General features: G+C 36.0%; 1 protein-coding gene across 3 annotated transcripts in view; it reads left to right on the forward strand.

The window, feature by feature from the left end:
- The first annotated feature begins 207 nt into the window (after positions 1-207).
- Positions 208-18489, forward strand: part of DSC1 (desmocollin 1) — a 30655-nt gene continuing 12373 nt past the window's right edge. For all 3 annotated transcript variants that reach the window (XM_036096702.2, XM_078060471.1, XM_078060472.1), the window contains exons 1-9: positions 208-569; positions 3593-3677; positions 4906-5108; positions 6277-6396; positions 7239-7394; positions 13405-13549; positions 14719-14885; positions 15336-15470; positions 16904-17089. In XM_036096702.2, coding sequence (XP_035952595.2) covers positions 507-569; positions 3593-3677; positions 4906-5108; positions 6277-6396; positions 7239-7394; positions 13405-13549; positions 14719-14885; positions 15336-15470; positions 16904-17089 — 1260 coding nt within the window. In that variant the 5' untranslated portion in view covers positions 208-506. The remainder of the gene's footprint in view (positions 570-3592; positions 3678-4905; positions 5109-6276; positions 6397-7238; positions 7395-13404; positions 13550-14718; positions 14886-15335; positions 15471-16903; positions 17090-18489) is intronic.

The raw sequence follows: 18489 nt of genomic DNA on the forward strand, positions 1-18489 counted from the left end.
TTCTGTTTGTACCCAGGGGCAAGACAGGTTAATAAGGCCGAGAAGGAGGGGAGGACGTAGGAGTGGGTAATAACTGGAGAGCATCAACCTGGGGGGGAAAAGGAGGAGGGGCGAGGATGGAGGGTGTTCCCTCTTGCTTCTGCCTATGTGTCAAGTGGCAGGAGAAATTTTGAAAGCTGTGAGGAGGAGCTAGTGACTGGGTTTTGGGGTGTTTCGTACCCCACCCTCCCCACTTGTAGGAAAACCTCTGCACATTCAGAGGTAATTGAATTGGAAGGAGGAGGACTGACCTGGAAATAGGAGGAAAGCAATTCTCCTGCTGTTCCTTCTCCTGTCTTTTATCGCTTGCCTCCTGACTCTCCTCCAAACCCAGCTCAGCTGCGTCAAGGTGGCCACAGCATACCCCGTGCACGTGCCAGCCATTGGGGAATCTGCTAAAGCCACCCTGTGCATCCCAAGCTGCCCTATTATCCAGCCACCATCCCTGACCATTGGGACCACTTCTGATGGCTGTGGCCTCGGCTGCCCCAGGGAGCATCTTCTGTAAGCAGCTCCTTTTCTGTCTCTCGGTGAGTAACAACCAAAGGATTAGGGAACTCAAGCATGTCACTACGTGCTTCCTCCCTCCAGTTTGGGCTTGAAAGGCAGTAAGGGTGGCAGTGGAAGGCAGAGAAGATAGACTGGGAAAACAAAAACAGAGCTGAGGAAAAGTCAAGGAAGGGTTGAGAGATCTGTGACCTGGGATGACAGGTGTTTTGTTTATTCTTCACGTGCCCACTGCCAGGACGTTAACATTTTTCAAGGGAATCCCCTGTTCAGTCTTGCTCTGGTGTTTTCCTAAGGAGTAGTGGAATGACTTCATTCCTCAGGCATTTGGCCCAAAGATTTTGAGGTTTGCTTTTGCTAGGAGTCATTAAATAAGCTGTCGATATTTTACAGTTTAGTTCCACTGAGCTGCAAGAAGAGGAAAAGGAGCCTGGGTGAAGTTGCAAATTATCCAGGACTTTCATTTTACCCACCAGGAGCTAAGAGACGAGCAGAACTCCTAGTTTGAGCAAGGGGTTTAACTTGAGAAAAACAATAAAGAAAAATGTGACTGTCATTGAAAAAATTCCGTTAAGTTGGCTTCCACTTAGGTTTTTCAGAGTTTTGTACGTCTGTACTCAGGTGCTATTTTTCTTTGGTGGGGATGAGGGAAAGGGGACTTGTCCAATATCTCCATCTGGCATTTTCTGAGCTGGGAATTTCCTTTTTTTTTCCTCTCCATTTTGGCAAAATCCTTTAGCTTCAAGTTATATTTTCAGAATTTAAAGATTTAACTGTATGGGGGTAAACAATTTCTCCATATAAATATATGATGCAGGGTTGATGGTCAAATTCTCATTCTGTAACTTCCTGGGGTAGGGAGGACAACAACAACTTCAGAGACCACCTTAAATTAGTATTAGGTAAAATGCAGTGAAAGATTTCTGAGGGATTTGTCCAGATTTCTTTTGCTTCTGGTCTCTGCTGTGTCCAGTATCCTTTGGCTCATCCCTTGCCCATCCATCCTTAATCCCCATAATAGCTAAAAGGTTGTCTGACCCCAGCTCCCTCTAAGTCATTAAGCTGCGAATTTCATTTGAAGACTGGAACAGGACTTCTGCAGACCTCCATTGGCTCTGCCTACAGAGGCAGAAGCGAAGAAGTGGGGGTCCTAGGGCGGGACGGAAACAAGATTGGTGTGGGAGTGGGAATGTGGCTACATCCTAGGAGAATCATGTGTGTGTATATATAGGTTAGATATATTATATACACACACATATACATACACACAGATGTGTGCATACATATATATATATTTTGTCAATTAAAAAATATTCTTTCCATGTCATATATTTAGATCATTACTAATAGGATTCTTTATGTTCAGAAAGTTCTTGGGATATAATTTAGTTTATTCCTTGGCATTAGGAATGAGTATATTAAAAAAGTCAAATAAGAACGTCTTATGTTTTAAAAAGTGGTGATTTAAACTGAATACAATTCCAACAAATTCATTCTGCAACTATTTGTTAAACACCTACTATGTGCTGAGCACAGAGTTTCTGACAGAGAACAAGAGAGGTGTGGTTTTTCCCCTTCAGTAGCTTACAAGCTAATGGAACTGTGGCCTGGAAACAGAAAGAACAGTGCATGACTATATGATTAGCCTTATGCTACATTCCGGGAAGGGAAATGTGGGGGTGTTGTGAAAACATATAACAGGGAGGCTAAAAAAAATAAATAAATATAATTAATTAATTAAAGTGAATACAAATTGACTTTTTAAATTCCAGTTTTTGGTATTATCTGCATAACAGAGTTTTTGTAAAATTACAAACTATTTAAATAGGCTGATATAATACGGCAAATGGAATTGAATTGAGTTGGAAATGAACTACACACTCGGGGTATGGACGATAATGCCCTCCTCTTTCTTTCTCCCAAAAAATATGTCCCATAACTCTAGAAATACATCCTCAGAAAAATTAATCATAAAATTGACCTGTTTCTGGGAAATCTAGCTCTGCTCTATCTTATATTTAAATAATCAAAAAGCAGTCATTTTGATAAACAGAAGAGGAAGCAAATAAATACAAAATGCCAAGAAAAAGAAGCAAACTATGTTTTGAAACTGTCGATACTTTTAAGCTAATAACTTTTTTCCCCAGATAGTTTATCTTCTTTCCGTTAACTACCTAGCTTTCTAAAACAATAGCTGTGTCTCGAATTTAGTTACCGATCTTTACCCTGTTGAAGGCTATGCCCTATATTTTGAATTATACTTCTTTTTAGACCAGTTTTTTGATTCGAGATCATTTAGACTTTCAAGTTTATGCCAAACCAGTCCCAGGAGTGATCTGAGATGAGTGAAGATTTGTGGGTGTTGTTCTTTACGAGGTTAAAAAAAAATCCTCATGGTTTCTAGCCTTAATCAACTATAACCTCAAATTGTGTGGAGTTGTTGGAAATGATGATTTGTGTACAAATATGTGATCATTAAATTCCAAAGTTAAGTACTTTCTTCATGCTAAGAAATCAGAGTGACATTTATGGATGGCCTTAGAGAAGACAATCTTTATATAAAATCAATTGTTTGTAACCCATTTTTTTTAAATGATGCAATAGGATTTGGGTTCTAAGAACTACTGTTCATTTTAATTTTCATTAATACTAAATGACTGTGGTGCCCCTAAAGCCACTTCCTTTGCTTTTCCCTTTTAAAATGAATATAGGGGTGCCTGGGTGGTGCAATCTGTTGAGAATTGCACTCTTGGTTTCGGCCAGGGTCCTGATCTCAGGCTCATGGCACTGGGCATCAGGTTCAGAGTCTGCTTGAGACTGCCTCTCCCTCTCCTTCTGTCCTTCCGCACCCCCCACCTTCTCTCTCTCTAGAATAAAATAAATAAATCTTTAAAATAAAATGAATATGAAAAATATTGAAGGACCAGAAGATAAATTTGTTTCTGAAACTGACATTATTTTTATCAATAAGACAAAATTGTAATGTGAAAGCTTGTGATCAAATATAATTCCTGATTTTTTCTTCTTTTTTTTTTTTTTTTTTGAGGTTTTAATATTATCTTGCGATGCTTGTCAGAAAATTTCTCTTCAAGTTCCTTCTCATCTTCAGGCCGAAACACTTGTAGGCAAAGGTGAGAAATGGCATTAAGAATTTCATAGTTTTAACTGCTACATTTAGCTTCAGGCTGTTCTTGTAAAGTTTGGGATAAAGCCATGTAATAGCTACTTGGCATTAAAATTCAACATAAAATGAAAGATGGACTACTTGTTTTTTGGTAGCGGTTAGAAACAATTAAAGAAGTACCAAGTTAGTTGTATACTTTTCTTGCCAGAAAAATTAGCAAACATCAAAGGGCTAAATTAGCTTAGTTCAGACTAATGAAGGCATGAAAACCAGAGGCATAGTTTAATCCATATCAACTAATCTGCTGCCAAAATTCCAAAGCCAATGCTCTTTAATTGATTAGATATAAAACAGATGTGTTAAAATTTAAATGTCCCTAAATAATATTTGTGCTTGAGGTTGACTATAATGAACAAGTACCCCCCCCCTAAGAATTTATGTGATCTGTTACACAGAATAACTTGTGGGGAAAGTCAAATAAAATTTCAACAAGTCTTACTATCACAGCCATCCCTCAAGCATAGGTTTGTCGCTCTGAGTCCAAGGGTCACATTCCTTTTATCAGGTTTTTCTTTGGCCTTAAGTTTACACCTTGAATACAGAAGTGGTGTCCTTTCCAAGAAAGACATCATTTTGCCCAGTGCTTTGAAGTTTTAAATTAATCCATTGCCTTATATCTTCTAAAAACACTTAAAAGATAATACAACCTATACCCTATAGACACATAGCAAATATGCTAAATATGTTAAATATGAATCTGTAAATGAAATATTTTGATAACAACCCCATTATATATACTAAGTATTACTCAAGTATAGGCCAATTTTCTTACATTTTGCAAGATAGTTTTAGTTATCAAAGATTGTTGCTGACATGTTTCAAATCTACTGATACTGTACAGTTATATACTACGTATAAAATGATAAATTTGTATGTATATGTACAAACCCGTAAGTAAGAGTTAAAGTGGAAACAATAAATCCAGGGACACTAAGAAAATATTTTATATCTCTTCACAAATTACTTTATGGTGAAAATAATGGAAACTATGACTCCATTTATTTAATTATTTAATTTCCATGGCCCCTCAATTTTATAATAGCAGGTACTCAACAAGCTCCAAGCGTAACCTCCCTCTTTTTGCTTCTCGTGGACTTACTGTCAGTTGTCATTCCTGTAAAACCTGTTCTATTCCTGTTTTATTTTACAAATTACTGCAAATGTCTTCCCTGCAGTGAATCTGAAGGAATGCTTCCCGTCGGCCCGCCTAATCCTGTCGAGCGATCCTGACTTCAGGATTCTAGAAGATGGCTCCATTTACACAACACATAACCTCATTTTGTCTTCTGAAAGGAAGAGCTTTTCCATTTTTCCTTCAGACAGCCAGAGCCAAGAACAGAAAAAGATAGAAATCGTACTGGACGTGGGAGGAAAGAAGGTATACAGTTTGCTTATGAGAGTCCATCATTTCATGTATTTCCTTCCCCGCTAGAATCATTGTTCCTGAACACTCACTTGTTTATTTATTCCACTTCTAATTAACCTATGCAAAGACTAGACTGTTTCAAGGAGTGGTAGAGCTACCTACAAAATGGTGTAAAAATGAACAGCTCGGCAGCCTATCAAAGGTTTCAGATAGGGGTTGGCGGTGTGGCAATTAGCACAACCAACCTGAAGAACAGGCAGGGGTGAGTCTAAAAGTCAGTGAAAACTGATTCAGGTTGGAGGTGTGGCACTCCACCCTGAGTGGCTTTCTCCCAAGTGACTGTGGGTTTCAGTCGCTTTAAAGAGATTGTCTACAGCTTACTCCCATCTTAACAGAAAATGCCACGGGGTCCCTCTCTTCAGAGAATGAAGTATAGCCAGCCCACAGGACTGGTTGGAATGTTCTGGCTCTAGGCTCATTTTCTTGCAGTGAGTGCTAGTGATCGAGGAGTGGGAAGGGAGAGGTTACTGAAATTCACAGAAATCTCACTTTAAGCAAATTCTGCACCATGAAATAAGTCTTGTGGAATAATTTATTAATAAGTAATTTAATTTATGAGAGACTTTTCCAGCTAAATTCCTTCTGATTATAAGAATTCTTCACCAAATTTAGAATATGCTCACATTTTAATATGCATTACACATATTACAAATTTAGGAGAAGGCTTATAAAACATTCTTTCATACTGTAGAGTTCCCACATCACATAAAATAAAATATACTTGAACAAATGCTGACCTCTGTCTTTGCATTGTTATACAAATGTTTTGCTCTGTAGCCCGTGTTTTAACAAATATTGGTTGTACCACGCCTAGTGGAATAAAATCAGTTTTTAAATATTTGTTAACAGATTATCTCAGTTTAGGGGGTTTATACTTCTCAAGATGGCATCTTTCAGCAACGCCCTACAAAATTCTGGTTTATTAACTGGTTAAATCGAATGAAACTGGTTCTTACGTGTGCATGTATGTATCTTAATAAAAAACAGAAACGGTTTGGGTATTACCTGTGATATCATTATGTACAAGCCTTCCTTATTTTCCTCATGTTGATGTACATGTGAAAATCACAGTTCCTGACGAGAGGCAGGGCTGTATTTCTTCGTCTCTCACCACATGCAGGCTCCCAAGAAGAGGCACTCCAGAGACACAGTTCTCAAACGCAGCAAGAGACGATGGGCCCCTATTCCGTGTTCACTAATGGAGAACTCATTAGGTCCATTTCCACAACATATTCAGCAGGTACATTTTACCTTGTTTGACTTTATATAGTAGAGGTTTTGCTTGTTTACTTTTAAAACTTTCCATTTGAATGGAATCAGGCCTTTAACCTGTTTGTACTAATAAGGATCATCCATTCACCAGGACTAGAAAAAAAAAATCAGTGTATTTTGTCACTTTCCTCCAGAAATCATATTCAACATTTAGAAACAAGTTTAATTTTTTGAGTTTCTGATGCTCTTAAATCCACATCCAGATTTTCCTGAATACTCTACCAGACTGAATTCAGCATTCTAGGACAGAGGACATGCCTACAGATTTTGCATAATTCAATTGTCCCCTTAATTAACACTTATCCTCACAAAAAAGACCAGTATTTCTGTTTATACCAAAAAGGTGATGTCACTGCCAGCTGGCTGGAGTGTAAAAATAGACCAGCTTTGAAATTATGAATTAATTGTGGGTGGAAGGTTGCATTATTTTTACTTTTTTTAATCAGAAAAGTTTCCATTCCAAATAACTCAAAACCACTGAAATTGTTACTATGCTTTATACAGGAATAAGAACTAAGTTACTAGGAATTGTGAAGGTATGTTCGACTCCAAGATTTTCCAGAAATATGCAGAGAATTCAGAAGAATTTGGGATCAAATAGATGATCCAGTTTGTGGCTTTGCACATTGTAGAATGTGAATAAGAATGTGAAAAATATGGGGAATGATGGGAAGATAGGCAGGGGAAAGAAAGAATAGGTGAATAGGAAAGAGAGCAAGTGATAAAAATTAAAGCATCACGACAGATTAGGTTGAAGGTATTTATCATAGCATATTTGTTCTTTTACTAAATTGTCACTTAATGTTATAGGTCCAATCTGATGCTGCACAGAACTACACCATCTTTTACTCCATAAGTGGACCAGGAGTGGACAAAGAACCCTTCAATTTGTTCTACATAGATAAGGACACGGGGGATATCTTTTGTACACGAAGCATAGACCGTGAGCAATATGAACAGTTTCCAGTAAGATCATTGGATTATTCAGAATTATCTTTTTAGTTATGGTTTTTATATTTTCAGTGCTGCTTATTTACATATTAGAAGCATTATTTGATTTAACATTTTAAATATTGTTAATGTATAATGTAAACTTCAAATTTCTATTAGTGCTGTTAAATGAAGAAAAATAATGGGTATCATAAGGGAAGAAAAAGGGAGAAAAGCTATGTAAAATATAATGACAAATTTTAAAGGCCAGGCTTTGATCTGTAGAACCCTGGGACAATAGCAGTAATTTTGTTGAGTTTGTAGTTCCCTATAATAACAGGTTTCAATTATTCTCAACCTGACTGTACATTATAAATCACATGAGAACTTTTTTAAAAATACTGATGCTTGGGTCACTTCCCAGAAATTCTGATTTAATTGTTCTGGGATGGGGCCCCAGCAATTGAAAATTTGAAGTCAGCCAACATAATTCTAAACATATCTTAAGATTGAGGTTCACTGCTTTCACCTCTTGAATAATATTGTGCTTCTTTTCTTTTCTTCTCTCTGACTGTCCTCCAGCCATGAGAACTTTGGATATCATTTTATTTCTTTAGTAATCCAGAATAAGTTTATAAGTTTCTCTTACTCTATCTAATTTGACCCAAAGGAAAATTCTAGCTCTTCTGAAAATTAAATCCTTTCTTTTTTCTGTCTCAAACTTCACATATCTCCTTAGTGTTCTGAGGTCTAACCTGACATACAGGAGAAATTCACAGTGAGTTTCAGGGAGATGGTGAGTTAAATTGTTCAAGCGCTTGGATTCTTGAATTAAAGAACTCTTCATTAAAGGAGTCCATAAAAGGGAAAATTATCTCATACTTGGGCAGTCCAGAAAGTAACATCTGATCAGATATCCGAAAGATAAGCAGGAACTAGTAGCCACACAAAGGCAGCCATGAAAGGAGTGAATGATCACAGGGGGAGTGGGGAGGGTGAAGACCCTATCCTAAGGATGTCAAAGCACTGGATAAGGTTGTAAAATTTTTAGAACAGCATAATGTCCCACTTTAGGGATTTCATAATTAAATTAAATGGTTGGGTTAGAATGACACATTTTCTTTATAATTTTATGCTCCCACCCAAATTCTCTAAACAGACATACCTTATGCATAATAATACTATATTATTACTTTAAGAAATAGCTTACATAGACTCTAATAGGAGAGGTACACTAAGCATTATTGCAAACATTTTGATCTATCAAGGAACCAAATAAAAAGTTGATATATATATATATATATATATATATATAGGTATGTGTGTGTGTAAATATGTAAATTCTCTGCCCCCCCCTTTTAAAAAGATTTTATTTATTTATTTGTTAGAGAGAGAGAGTATAAGCAGAGGGGGCGGCAGGTAGAGGGAGAAGCAGGCTCCCACCGAGCAAGGAGCCCAATGCAGGTGTCTATCCATGGACCCTGGGAGCATGACCTGAGCTGAAGGTGGATGCTTAATCCACTGAACTACCCAGGCATCCCTCTGCCTCTTTTAAAGATCCAGTATAAGAAGAAAAGATCTAACACTAGTAGTCACTCCTGAGGAGAAATAATAACTCTGTATGCTGCAATGTACATTTCATTTCTTATTTTGCTGATAACATCCTGTTTTTGAATTTTTGAAGTCTTCAGCTGCTTCTCACTGGATCATTGTCAGAGAAAAGGAGGAGAGAATAGTTTTATTAAAAAAAAAAGGGCGCATGGGTGGTGCAGTCGATTAAGTGACCAACTCTTGGTTTTGGCTCTGTTGTGATCTCAGGGTGGTGATCTCAGGGTCGTGAGACCATGCCCACCTGGGGCTCTGTGCTCAGCATGGAGTTGGCTTAAGACTCTCTCTCCCTCTCCTCTGCCCTTCACCCCCGTGCGCTCTCTCTAAAATAAATAATAAATAAATCTAAAAAAAAAAAAAAATAAGTTACACTGGAGTGCCAGACTGGCTTAAGTTGGCAGAGCATGTGACTCTTGATCTCAGGATTGTGAGTTCAAGCCCGATGTTGGATGAAGAGATTACTTTTTTTAAAAAGTTACTTTGCGGGCGCCTGGGTGGCTCAGATGGTTAAGCGTCTGCCTTCGGCTCAGGTCATGATCTCAGGGTCCTGGGATCGAGTCCCGCATCGGGCTTCCTGCTCCTTGGGAGCCTGCTTCTCCCTCTGCCTCTCTCTTTCTCTCTCTGTCTCTCATGAATAAATAAATAAAATCTTTAAAAAAAAAAAAGTTACTTTGCTATTTTTTAACACCTTTTGAAGGACAAAAGGAATAAAATAGTTTGGAAATTATGCTTATTGTTGGGCTTCTGGATAATTTTTATTTCAGAATTATCCATGTTTCTCTAGTTTCCATTAACATAGTTAAGATTGAATTGATATTAAGAAATACCACTTGCAAATTAGTAAGATTCATAAAGGGAAGTATAACAACCAGATGTAAACATGATGAAACATGGAATCACTTGAGGCAATATAGAATGGAAGCCTTCTCTGTCAACATAGAGGTGCAAACTAAAATAATACATCTTTGCTTTTCTATCAAATAAATTTCACTTACTAGCTTTATATTGGAAAGCTTATTTCTCTGGAAATTAGTAGATCTTCATTATCTGCCACTTTTTCTTTTAGCCTTAGACGCATCACAACCTTCAAGAATCTGTTTCCTTCTCTGTCTTACGGGCTACTAATAGTTGTCTTATCTACCTCAGAGCTGTTGCAAACATTAAATACTCAAATTAAATATTGGTAAAATCAGTATGTAAACCGTACAGGTCTTTAAAAATATCCTAGTGGTAGGTCACACAATACACATGCTCTAGGATTTTGTCCTCAAAACAGGATTTTGACAGGATTTCCCAGTTTTTTGCATTTATCTAACCTATACAAATGTTATGTATTACTCAATTATTGTTACTTGAAATAATTTGATTTCATTGATTATTGGCACAGGTTGCCATGGGTCTAATTCAATACACATCCTCATTGTGCTCCTGTTCTCTGTCTTGCCCCATGTTAAATTGTTTAATCTTGGCTTATATTTTTCCAGATGAGTCACATCATTATTACAGTTTGAGGAGTTTGTCTGAAACCATTAAATTCATCTAATCTTTCAGGGATGTGTATAAGTCCATTTTATCCAAGCTTTTCAAAGAATAGTTGTATAAGAAGAGGATTTTCTTCAATAATTCCAGGTTATTCTATGAAAGAAAGCAGTTGCATACCTATTTCTCTTTGAGTGTTGAGGAGAATCTGTATTTTTTATAAATACATAGGGAAAAATTGGTTTCAGGCTAGTCCCTTTCCCATCCAACCAGAGCCTTATTATCTTGCAACATGTTTCTTTTTCAGCTGCACAGGTCCACCCATTGTCTTTATATGTGTGTTGCTAATCACATTGTGTACCCACTCCACTTTGGTGCCACTGCTTCCCCCACCTCTGCCCAATCTACACTAGATATCTTTCTTTACAAGGTCAAACTCAAGTTCCCACTCCTTTTGGCAACTGTTTGCATCTTCCCAAAGGTAAAAAAAAAAAAAATTTAGCAAATTGCAGTGGGAAAGGGCTAAAAGAGATGAGATTGTTCAAGCTACAGAAGAATTCAAGGGAGAAACAATATATCAAAAATGCACATGAAATTTAAATAATACTCTTCTAACTCAGCTAAAAATATGACTAATTTTAAAGTATAATATTCTATATACTTCTTACAGCAATATTCAAGTATATGATTATTGCTTTCAGTATAAAATAATGTGAACTCTACTATAAAACCAGTACTATTATTGAGTTTACTTTAATGACTAAATAAGAAAATATTTATATTTAGTTTCTCTATTACAGGAACATAAATGGATTCTCCTAGGAGCTAGGCTATGCTTTAAAGTTCAGCTATATTCCTAGTTTAGATCATCCTCTCTACAATAATGATTTCAATTTTGATTTATTTTGGAGATACTTAGCTCATTATTAGTAAAAAAAATAAAACCAGGTACCTGAAATAGTACCTGAAACAAAATCACCATGTCTGAATCTGTGGAATGTGAGATGATGATATTTACTTGTTGTTAAACATCAGGAAACACCATTATTTCAAACTATAAATGATTGTATGGTGGGAACCAGATGATCTTCATTTCTGATGAAGAGAAACACTAGCAAGAAATTGTGTAAATTATAGCAGGATGGATTTAGGTTAGATAGGGAGATAATTTAATGCCAATGGGATGAAGTAGAAGAATTCATTGCGAGTGATTCTATGGAGAATGTTTATGATAATTTTTTACAAAGGGCCAATTTAAAGGGTAGTTTATCATTCTAAAAAGGAAAGATGGATGGAATTGAATGTGAAAAGCTACTTATTGAAGAATTACCTCCTTGGGCACTGTGTTAGGTGCTTTGGCATACAAATATCAGTATGTCTCAGGCTTCATCCCTGAGGACAATTGTCATCTTATAAAGACATAAAACAATTCATAGTTTTCTGTAGCTAAAAATCTCAAAATAGCAGCAGTTTAAAGAAAGAAAAATTCATACAAAATCTGAGGGGAAAGGAAAAGATTGATAGGAATGCTGATAGGTGTGACATCCTGATAGGACGGTGGTGATGAAAACCACCATGCTGCTGATGGGGATGGTGAACCGAAATACCCCTGTATTTCCACTCGGAGTTCGGAATTTATTGAGAAATAAGAGCTAGTGATCAGACTGATGGAAGTCAAAGTATGAGTTTTATTACTGAAAAAGTCTACCTGGGGATTGTTTGGGGAAAAGTAAATAAGGAAACAGAAAGAACATGGTCATTTCAATACCTTCCATCCCAGAGATTGGAGTGGAAGTTTCTTCCCCTCTGGATGAACTGTGAAGATGAAATGTTGCCTTTTCATACAATAGTGGGGATTTTGTGGTTACTTTGGTAGATGATACATAGATCACTAAAGAATCTGATTGGGTAATATCATGATCAAAATTGTGCTATGTGGAAATGAATCTGACTCTTGAGTGCTGCAGAAACTGGAGAAGGTTAATTAGGACAATTGCAGGAAAATTGGTAGGATAACATGTAGGATACATTTTGGGTCTCTTGAGAATGATGACATTAAGAATAAAAAAGAGATAATGAGTGGCAGAGACACAGAAATGACAGAATCTCTAGAACTTGGCAACTGACAAATAAGGCTAATGAAAGACAGGGAGGAGGTAGATATCTGGAATTTTAACCCTGGTTCATTTTGGAAGATGGTTACAGTAGGAAAATCAGGAAGAATTGATATCGGTGAAGAACTAAATTAATACAGAATCCACCTTGGGCATGTTTAGTTGGTGCTGTCAGTAAAAGAAAATCTGTTTAACTCAACAACTATTTATTGAACACCTATTATGCATAAGCCACATAAGAAGAGGGCAGAAATAAATTGATGTTCTTTGAAAGAAAAGGACATTAAATCCTGGCCTTTGAAACCAAGATATATCATTTTGAGATGGGATTTGGAACGTGTATATGATTTTATTGGCACTTTTATTACACAAGAAATATGTTTATGATAGAAAAACGAGAACATGGAGGTAAATAGAGAAAAGAATTTATAACTGAATCACTGAAGATAGTTGATATCTATTTATACATATATGCAAATCCATAAATAAATGGAATCCTGTTTTTTATAAACTTTAATAAAATACTTGTTATTAGCATAACTGGGGGAAATTTACATACATTCTAACAAGCAGAAGGGCACGCGGTTAATTCTAGGAGAACAGAGTAGCCTCATTTAGCTGGGGAGCATGGTCCTTGGTGGGCGAATCACGTGGACGCTGCAGGAGGATTGAAGGCATATGGCAGCATCCACTGTGCTGGTGTGTTTTCCATCACACAGGTTCTTAGTTACATATTCTTTTGTGGATGACTTTTTAAACATTATGTCTTTCCCCAGCTGCTAGGCTTAATTTTGTGCCTAATTTGTCATTTGCGAACAAGCTGACGGTGCTTGCCTACCTTTCAGCTATATGCCTACGCCACAACCGCAGACGGTTACGCCCCGGAGTACCCACTCCCCTTGCTATTCAAAGTTGAAGATGATAACGATAATGCTCCGTATTTTGAAAACAAAGTGACTGTCTTTAGTGTGCTTGAAAATTGTCGAACTGGTAAGTCCACATGGCAGGAAAACACTAGATTTTTGCTTTGATTCAATTCCTCAGTAATGTTTTAAACACAATTATGCAAAAACACTTAAAAATGCTTGAATGCCAAGGATATTCTATATAAAACTTTGTAATCTTCGAAGAGCATATACTCTTTAAAGGCAAACCTTTTTGTGCTCATTTTTGCTATGCACAGGTACAAGGCAGCTAATACATGAAGTTACCAACTTTGTTAGATTAATCCACAATGCATATGAGTGTGTCACAGAAATGCTATTTATATTTTCTATTTTGACCATGTACATAGGTGTCACAGATGCCTTCATAAAGCAATAAATAATCTGAGTCTTTAAAAAGTTTCAATACATATTCAAGGATCCAGAAATATATCATCTCATGGAAATGTTTATCTGACTTTTAACAATATATACATATATTTCCTTGGCAAATTGGTTTGATGTTATAGGCAGCCAAGATTGTGACCTAGGCACATCAGTGGGCATAAGACTATCCAGTTTATTTTAAAAATAAAAATGTTACAAGAAATGCCTCCTCCATTCTCTTGTCATTATGTATGTATGCATGTTTAACATTGTTCTTTCATAGTTAGTGGTTTGCTAAAGCAACATTTCTCATACTTGGATCTCTGGGCTGTAAAGCTTGTCCAAATGATACTCAGACTGCTACATAGTGTTTGTCTTACATATACTAATGATTACTTGCATATATTAACAATTCAGCACATTTATTAAAATATCAAGGTATAAAATCTTTGTTATTGTATTCAAAGCTGTGCTATTCCTCTCACTAACATTATCAAGTTGGCCCATAAAAGAACCAAGACCTTGCAGAGAAGGTCCCATCCAAAAATGGTCTGTGAATTGGGGTGGTGGGTTGGGGGGGAAGGATTTGAGAACCACTCTTACCAAAAGTGGTGTGCATCTTCCCAGACATGTGGCATATAAATCCTGTTATTCAAAATACCCACATCACTGAAATTTCCAAGTGAGGGGAGCTTGGAGTTTGGGAGAGCACTTAAGACACTCCACCTGTTTGTAAAATCAATATACTTGTCATTTTGGGGAGAATAGGCTACGACCATAGCTTGTTTGTTTGTAATTCAATCATATGGCTCTTTTAAGTTGTTGACAATATGGGATTTATCTGAACAGGAACTTCGGTGGGACAAGTGACTGCCATAGACCTCGATGAACCTGACACTCTCCATACTCGTCTGAAATATAAAATCTTACAGCAAATCCCAGATCATCCAAAGCATTTCTCCATACATCCAGACACAGGTGTCATCACCACAACTACACCTTTGCTGGATAGAGAAGTAATGAACTGATTAACTAATTTTACAGTCACTAAACTATATTCAAACTGGTAATGAACTCCCAGAGGAGTCTGACCACCTCTCCAAGCTTGCTTCCATACGGGCTGTGCTTAGGGCTTCTCTGGATACTTCCTTTGTGTCTACAAAGATTTGGGGAAGGTACAAGGAATTAGATAAGTTCTCACTTAAGATCATTGACCTGATGTGATGTGTGGATGTGAAATAGCTTTAAATTTTGAAATTTTGTTAGACATATCAGGTTTCTATTGTACTGACTAGCCAATCTCTTGTTCTGTATTTATATTTAAGGTGGCCTTTCTTTTTTTTTTTGTAAAAAAATAAAAAAAGGAATGTAAAACAATCAGAGCCTACACATGGCTATGAGAATTGCAAGTTATAGGAAATAAAAGTGTTCATCAATATACCTTTTTCTTTCTTTTTTTTTTTCAGCATTGTGATACATACAAGTTAGTAATGGAAGTGCGAGACATGGGGGGCCAACCTTTTGGTTTATTTAATACAGGAACAATTACTATTTCACTTGAGGATGAAAATGACAATCCACCATATTTTACCGAAACTTCTGTGAGTATATCTTTGTATTCATTTACCTAGGTTCATTTACTTTTTCAAAAAAACACACAAGGAATTTGGTAGTTCTGTGAGATTACGTATTTTGGTTTTAAGAGCTACCACTGACAGATAACATGTAAAAAATATGATTTCTGTAAAAATAATTGAAGAACCAGTTATTTCTAAATGCTAGGAAAAAAACTACTCTTGGCTATCTAAGGGCTTCTTTGTCCTTGATGTTGTTCATGTATTCACCATTTTCTTGGATGCCAAGTTCTGTTATTGGATGCTTTGGATTTAAATTTATTTTATAGAGTGCAGGAAAGGATGCCTTGGATTTAAATTTATTTTATAGAGTGCAGGAAAAGAGGCCCTCTCTCTCTCTCTCTGGTATCCTTTGCACTTCAACTTCCTAAGATGCAAAAGAGATTATCTTTATATCCTCTGCTTTGCTGGGACATCAATAAGTACAGTGTGGCCCTCCCATTATCTATATGCAGATCCTCCCAGCATCATGTATGAGTGAAATTTCCCTTAGGAAGTACACAATACAAGAAATATATATAGGATGACACTTCCAGGAAATGGCTCTTCTTTCCTGAACTTTTAGTAAGTGATCATTTTTTCATTAATCTATACCAGAGTACAAGTTAGAGAAGAGAAAACCTTCAGTGATAGGCACATTCATACAGTGTTTTATATGAATCCCTACAATTTGTAAGGATATGTTTATCCCCTAGTTTATTTGAGAAAATGAAAAGTCAGTTAAGTAATTTGCTTATGATCTCATACATATAGACCATGTAAGAGGAAAAACTGGGATTAGAATCAAGATCTGTTATACTCCAAAGGCTATGAGGTTATCATCCTTCTTTGAATTCATTTTACATTTCTAGAAGATTCTGGTTTACTACTTTTTTAAATCTTTTAATATAATATGCTTCTGTAGCGATATTTCTTTTTTGGAGGGAAGAGGAAAAAATGTGATTTAATTTCTCAAAAAAAGGAAAAACTTTTTCCTTAAAATGTTTGCTAAGGAATCAGAAGTAAATTAAAAACAAAAATTGGCATAATAACAAGTCATCCAGTAATAATAAGAAATCAATGTAGGTTATAATTATCTATAAATGTTGAAGGCTTAATATGTTAATATAAAAGGGGCCATAGGCTATAATTATTGAGGAGATTCAGAATAGAGACAAATCTGAGGGCTTGAGTGATTTCAGAGAAGTTTAGAAGTTAAGACATGAATTAGTCTTTGAAGAATGGATAAGATTTGAGAAAGCAGTTTAGTGAGGAAAGAAGTAATTTTTGCATGAAATTTGTAAATTCTTTCCAATTTATGATTGCATGTTCCCATATAACTTTATTTTCTTTTTCTTTAAATGTAGAAAATCATGTTGTTAAAGCTATGAATTTATCATAACAAGAGGCAATTGTTTTAGTATTTTACAGAAGTAGAAGAAAACAGAATTGACGTCGAGATTTTACGAATGGCGGTACATGACCAGGACTTGCCAAACACTCCTCACTCAAAGGCTGTCTACAAGATCCTACAGGGAAATGAAAATGGAAACTTCAAAATTAGCACAGACCCCAATACAAATGAAGCAGTCTTGTGTGTTGTCAAGGTAAACCACAACAAAACGATCAAGCAATACTTTAAAAAATACTAATGTACACTTGGGCATTGATATCTACATATCTATATCCTACATATTATATATCTCTATAGTAATTCCTGTATGTATATGGCTAGAGAATTGCAGTGCGATGCTGAAATGATTTACATTTGTTTACTTAAATATTTTAATTATTATTATTTTAACCCTTATTTTTTTTCTTAGAAGATGGGCATTGCAGACACAAAACACATTGTTCTCTATACATGGGGAAAACCAAGGCAAAGAAATATTGTATTAGTAATCAAATATTAGTCTTAGAAGGAGTCTTAGACACCCACTTGTCCCTTACTTTATAGAACACAAGACAGAGAGAAATGGAAGAACCACTACTGGAAATCAAACCTCTAGATTTTTCAATGCCTTCATGCTCATATTATACTTTTACTTCTCTATGATGTATAAGACAGACTATTTATTAAAAATTCAACAGCTATTCCCATTAATCCTCCTATATTTGAGGTAGCCAGTGCTTTGGGATTTTAAAAATTCAGCCGCAATTACTAGTACCCAGAATGATAAACTGAATCTGGTTCCTTTCTCCCTTCCAAGTACTAACCAGGCCTGAACCTGCTTAGCTTCTGAGATCAGACATGATCAGGCGTATTCAAGGTGGTATGGCTGTAGACACACCTAGTTCCTTTCTGTGTCCTTCTACCCATTGCCCTTACTAACCTCTGACATATTTTCCCTGATTAATTTCTTAGGGACAGTGTATTTTCTTAGAGGCTACATGCACAAGTCGTACTTTCCTCCTAAGATTTTTAGAAAATGCCCTTTATTATATTGCTTATTCTTTCTCTCACTCACTCTCTTTTTCTTTCTCTTATTGGGTTTTTTTTTTCTTTTTTATTGTTTTTGTGGGGTCTAGGTTTCTTTCTCTTGCTTTCCTTTTTCTGTTATCTTGACAGATTTCAGTCTCTAATTGTTTAACCATTGTTTCAAGATTCTTTCTTATTCAGTTCAGGACTGAGCACTTTGATTAGGAGCTATACAACCTTAAATATAATAATTTAAAAAAACCCTAAATATAATATAAGATGCTACTAGATAGTATCACTATAATTTTTACATATACATTCAGAGGAACTGCTCCATTATAACCAAATCTCATGTCCTAGTGGTCTAATTATTTTATATACTTCTTCTTATACTCTTTATATACTTCTGTTGTCTTAGGTATCACTGTTATCCCATTTGATAAATTTGGATTTATTCAAACACTTATTCTGTATTTCTATTAATATTTAAACTTGTAATGAAAAAAACTGAAGGCAGGACCTTCCCGAAGAAAAGTGAGAAGAAAAATTGGTTAAATCGTCAACAGTTTTGCATTTGATAGTGCTTAT

This window comes from Halichoerus grypus, chromosome 13 (genome assembly GCF_964656455.1).
Source record: "Halichoerus grypus chromosome 13, mHalGry1.hap1.1, whole genome shotgun sequence".
NCBI classification, from domain to species: domain Eukaryota; kingdom Metazoa; phylum Chordata; class Mammalia; order Carnivora; family Phocidae; genus Halichoerus; species Halichoerus grypus.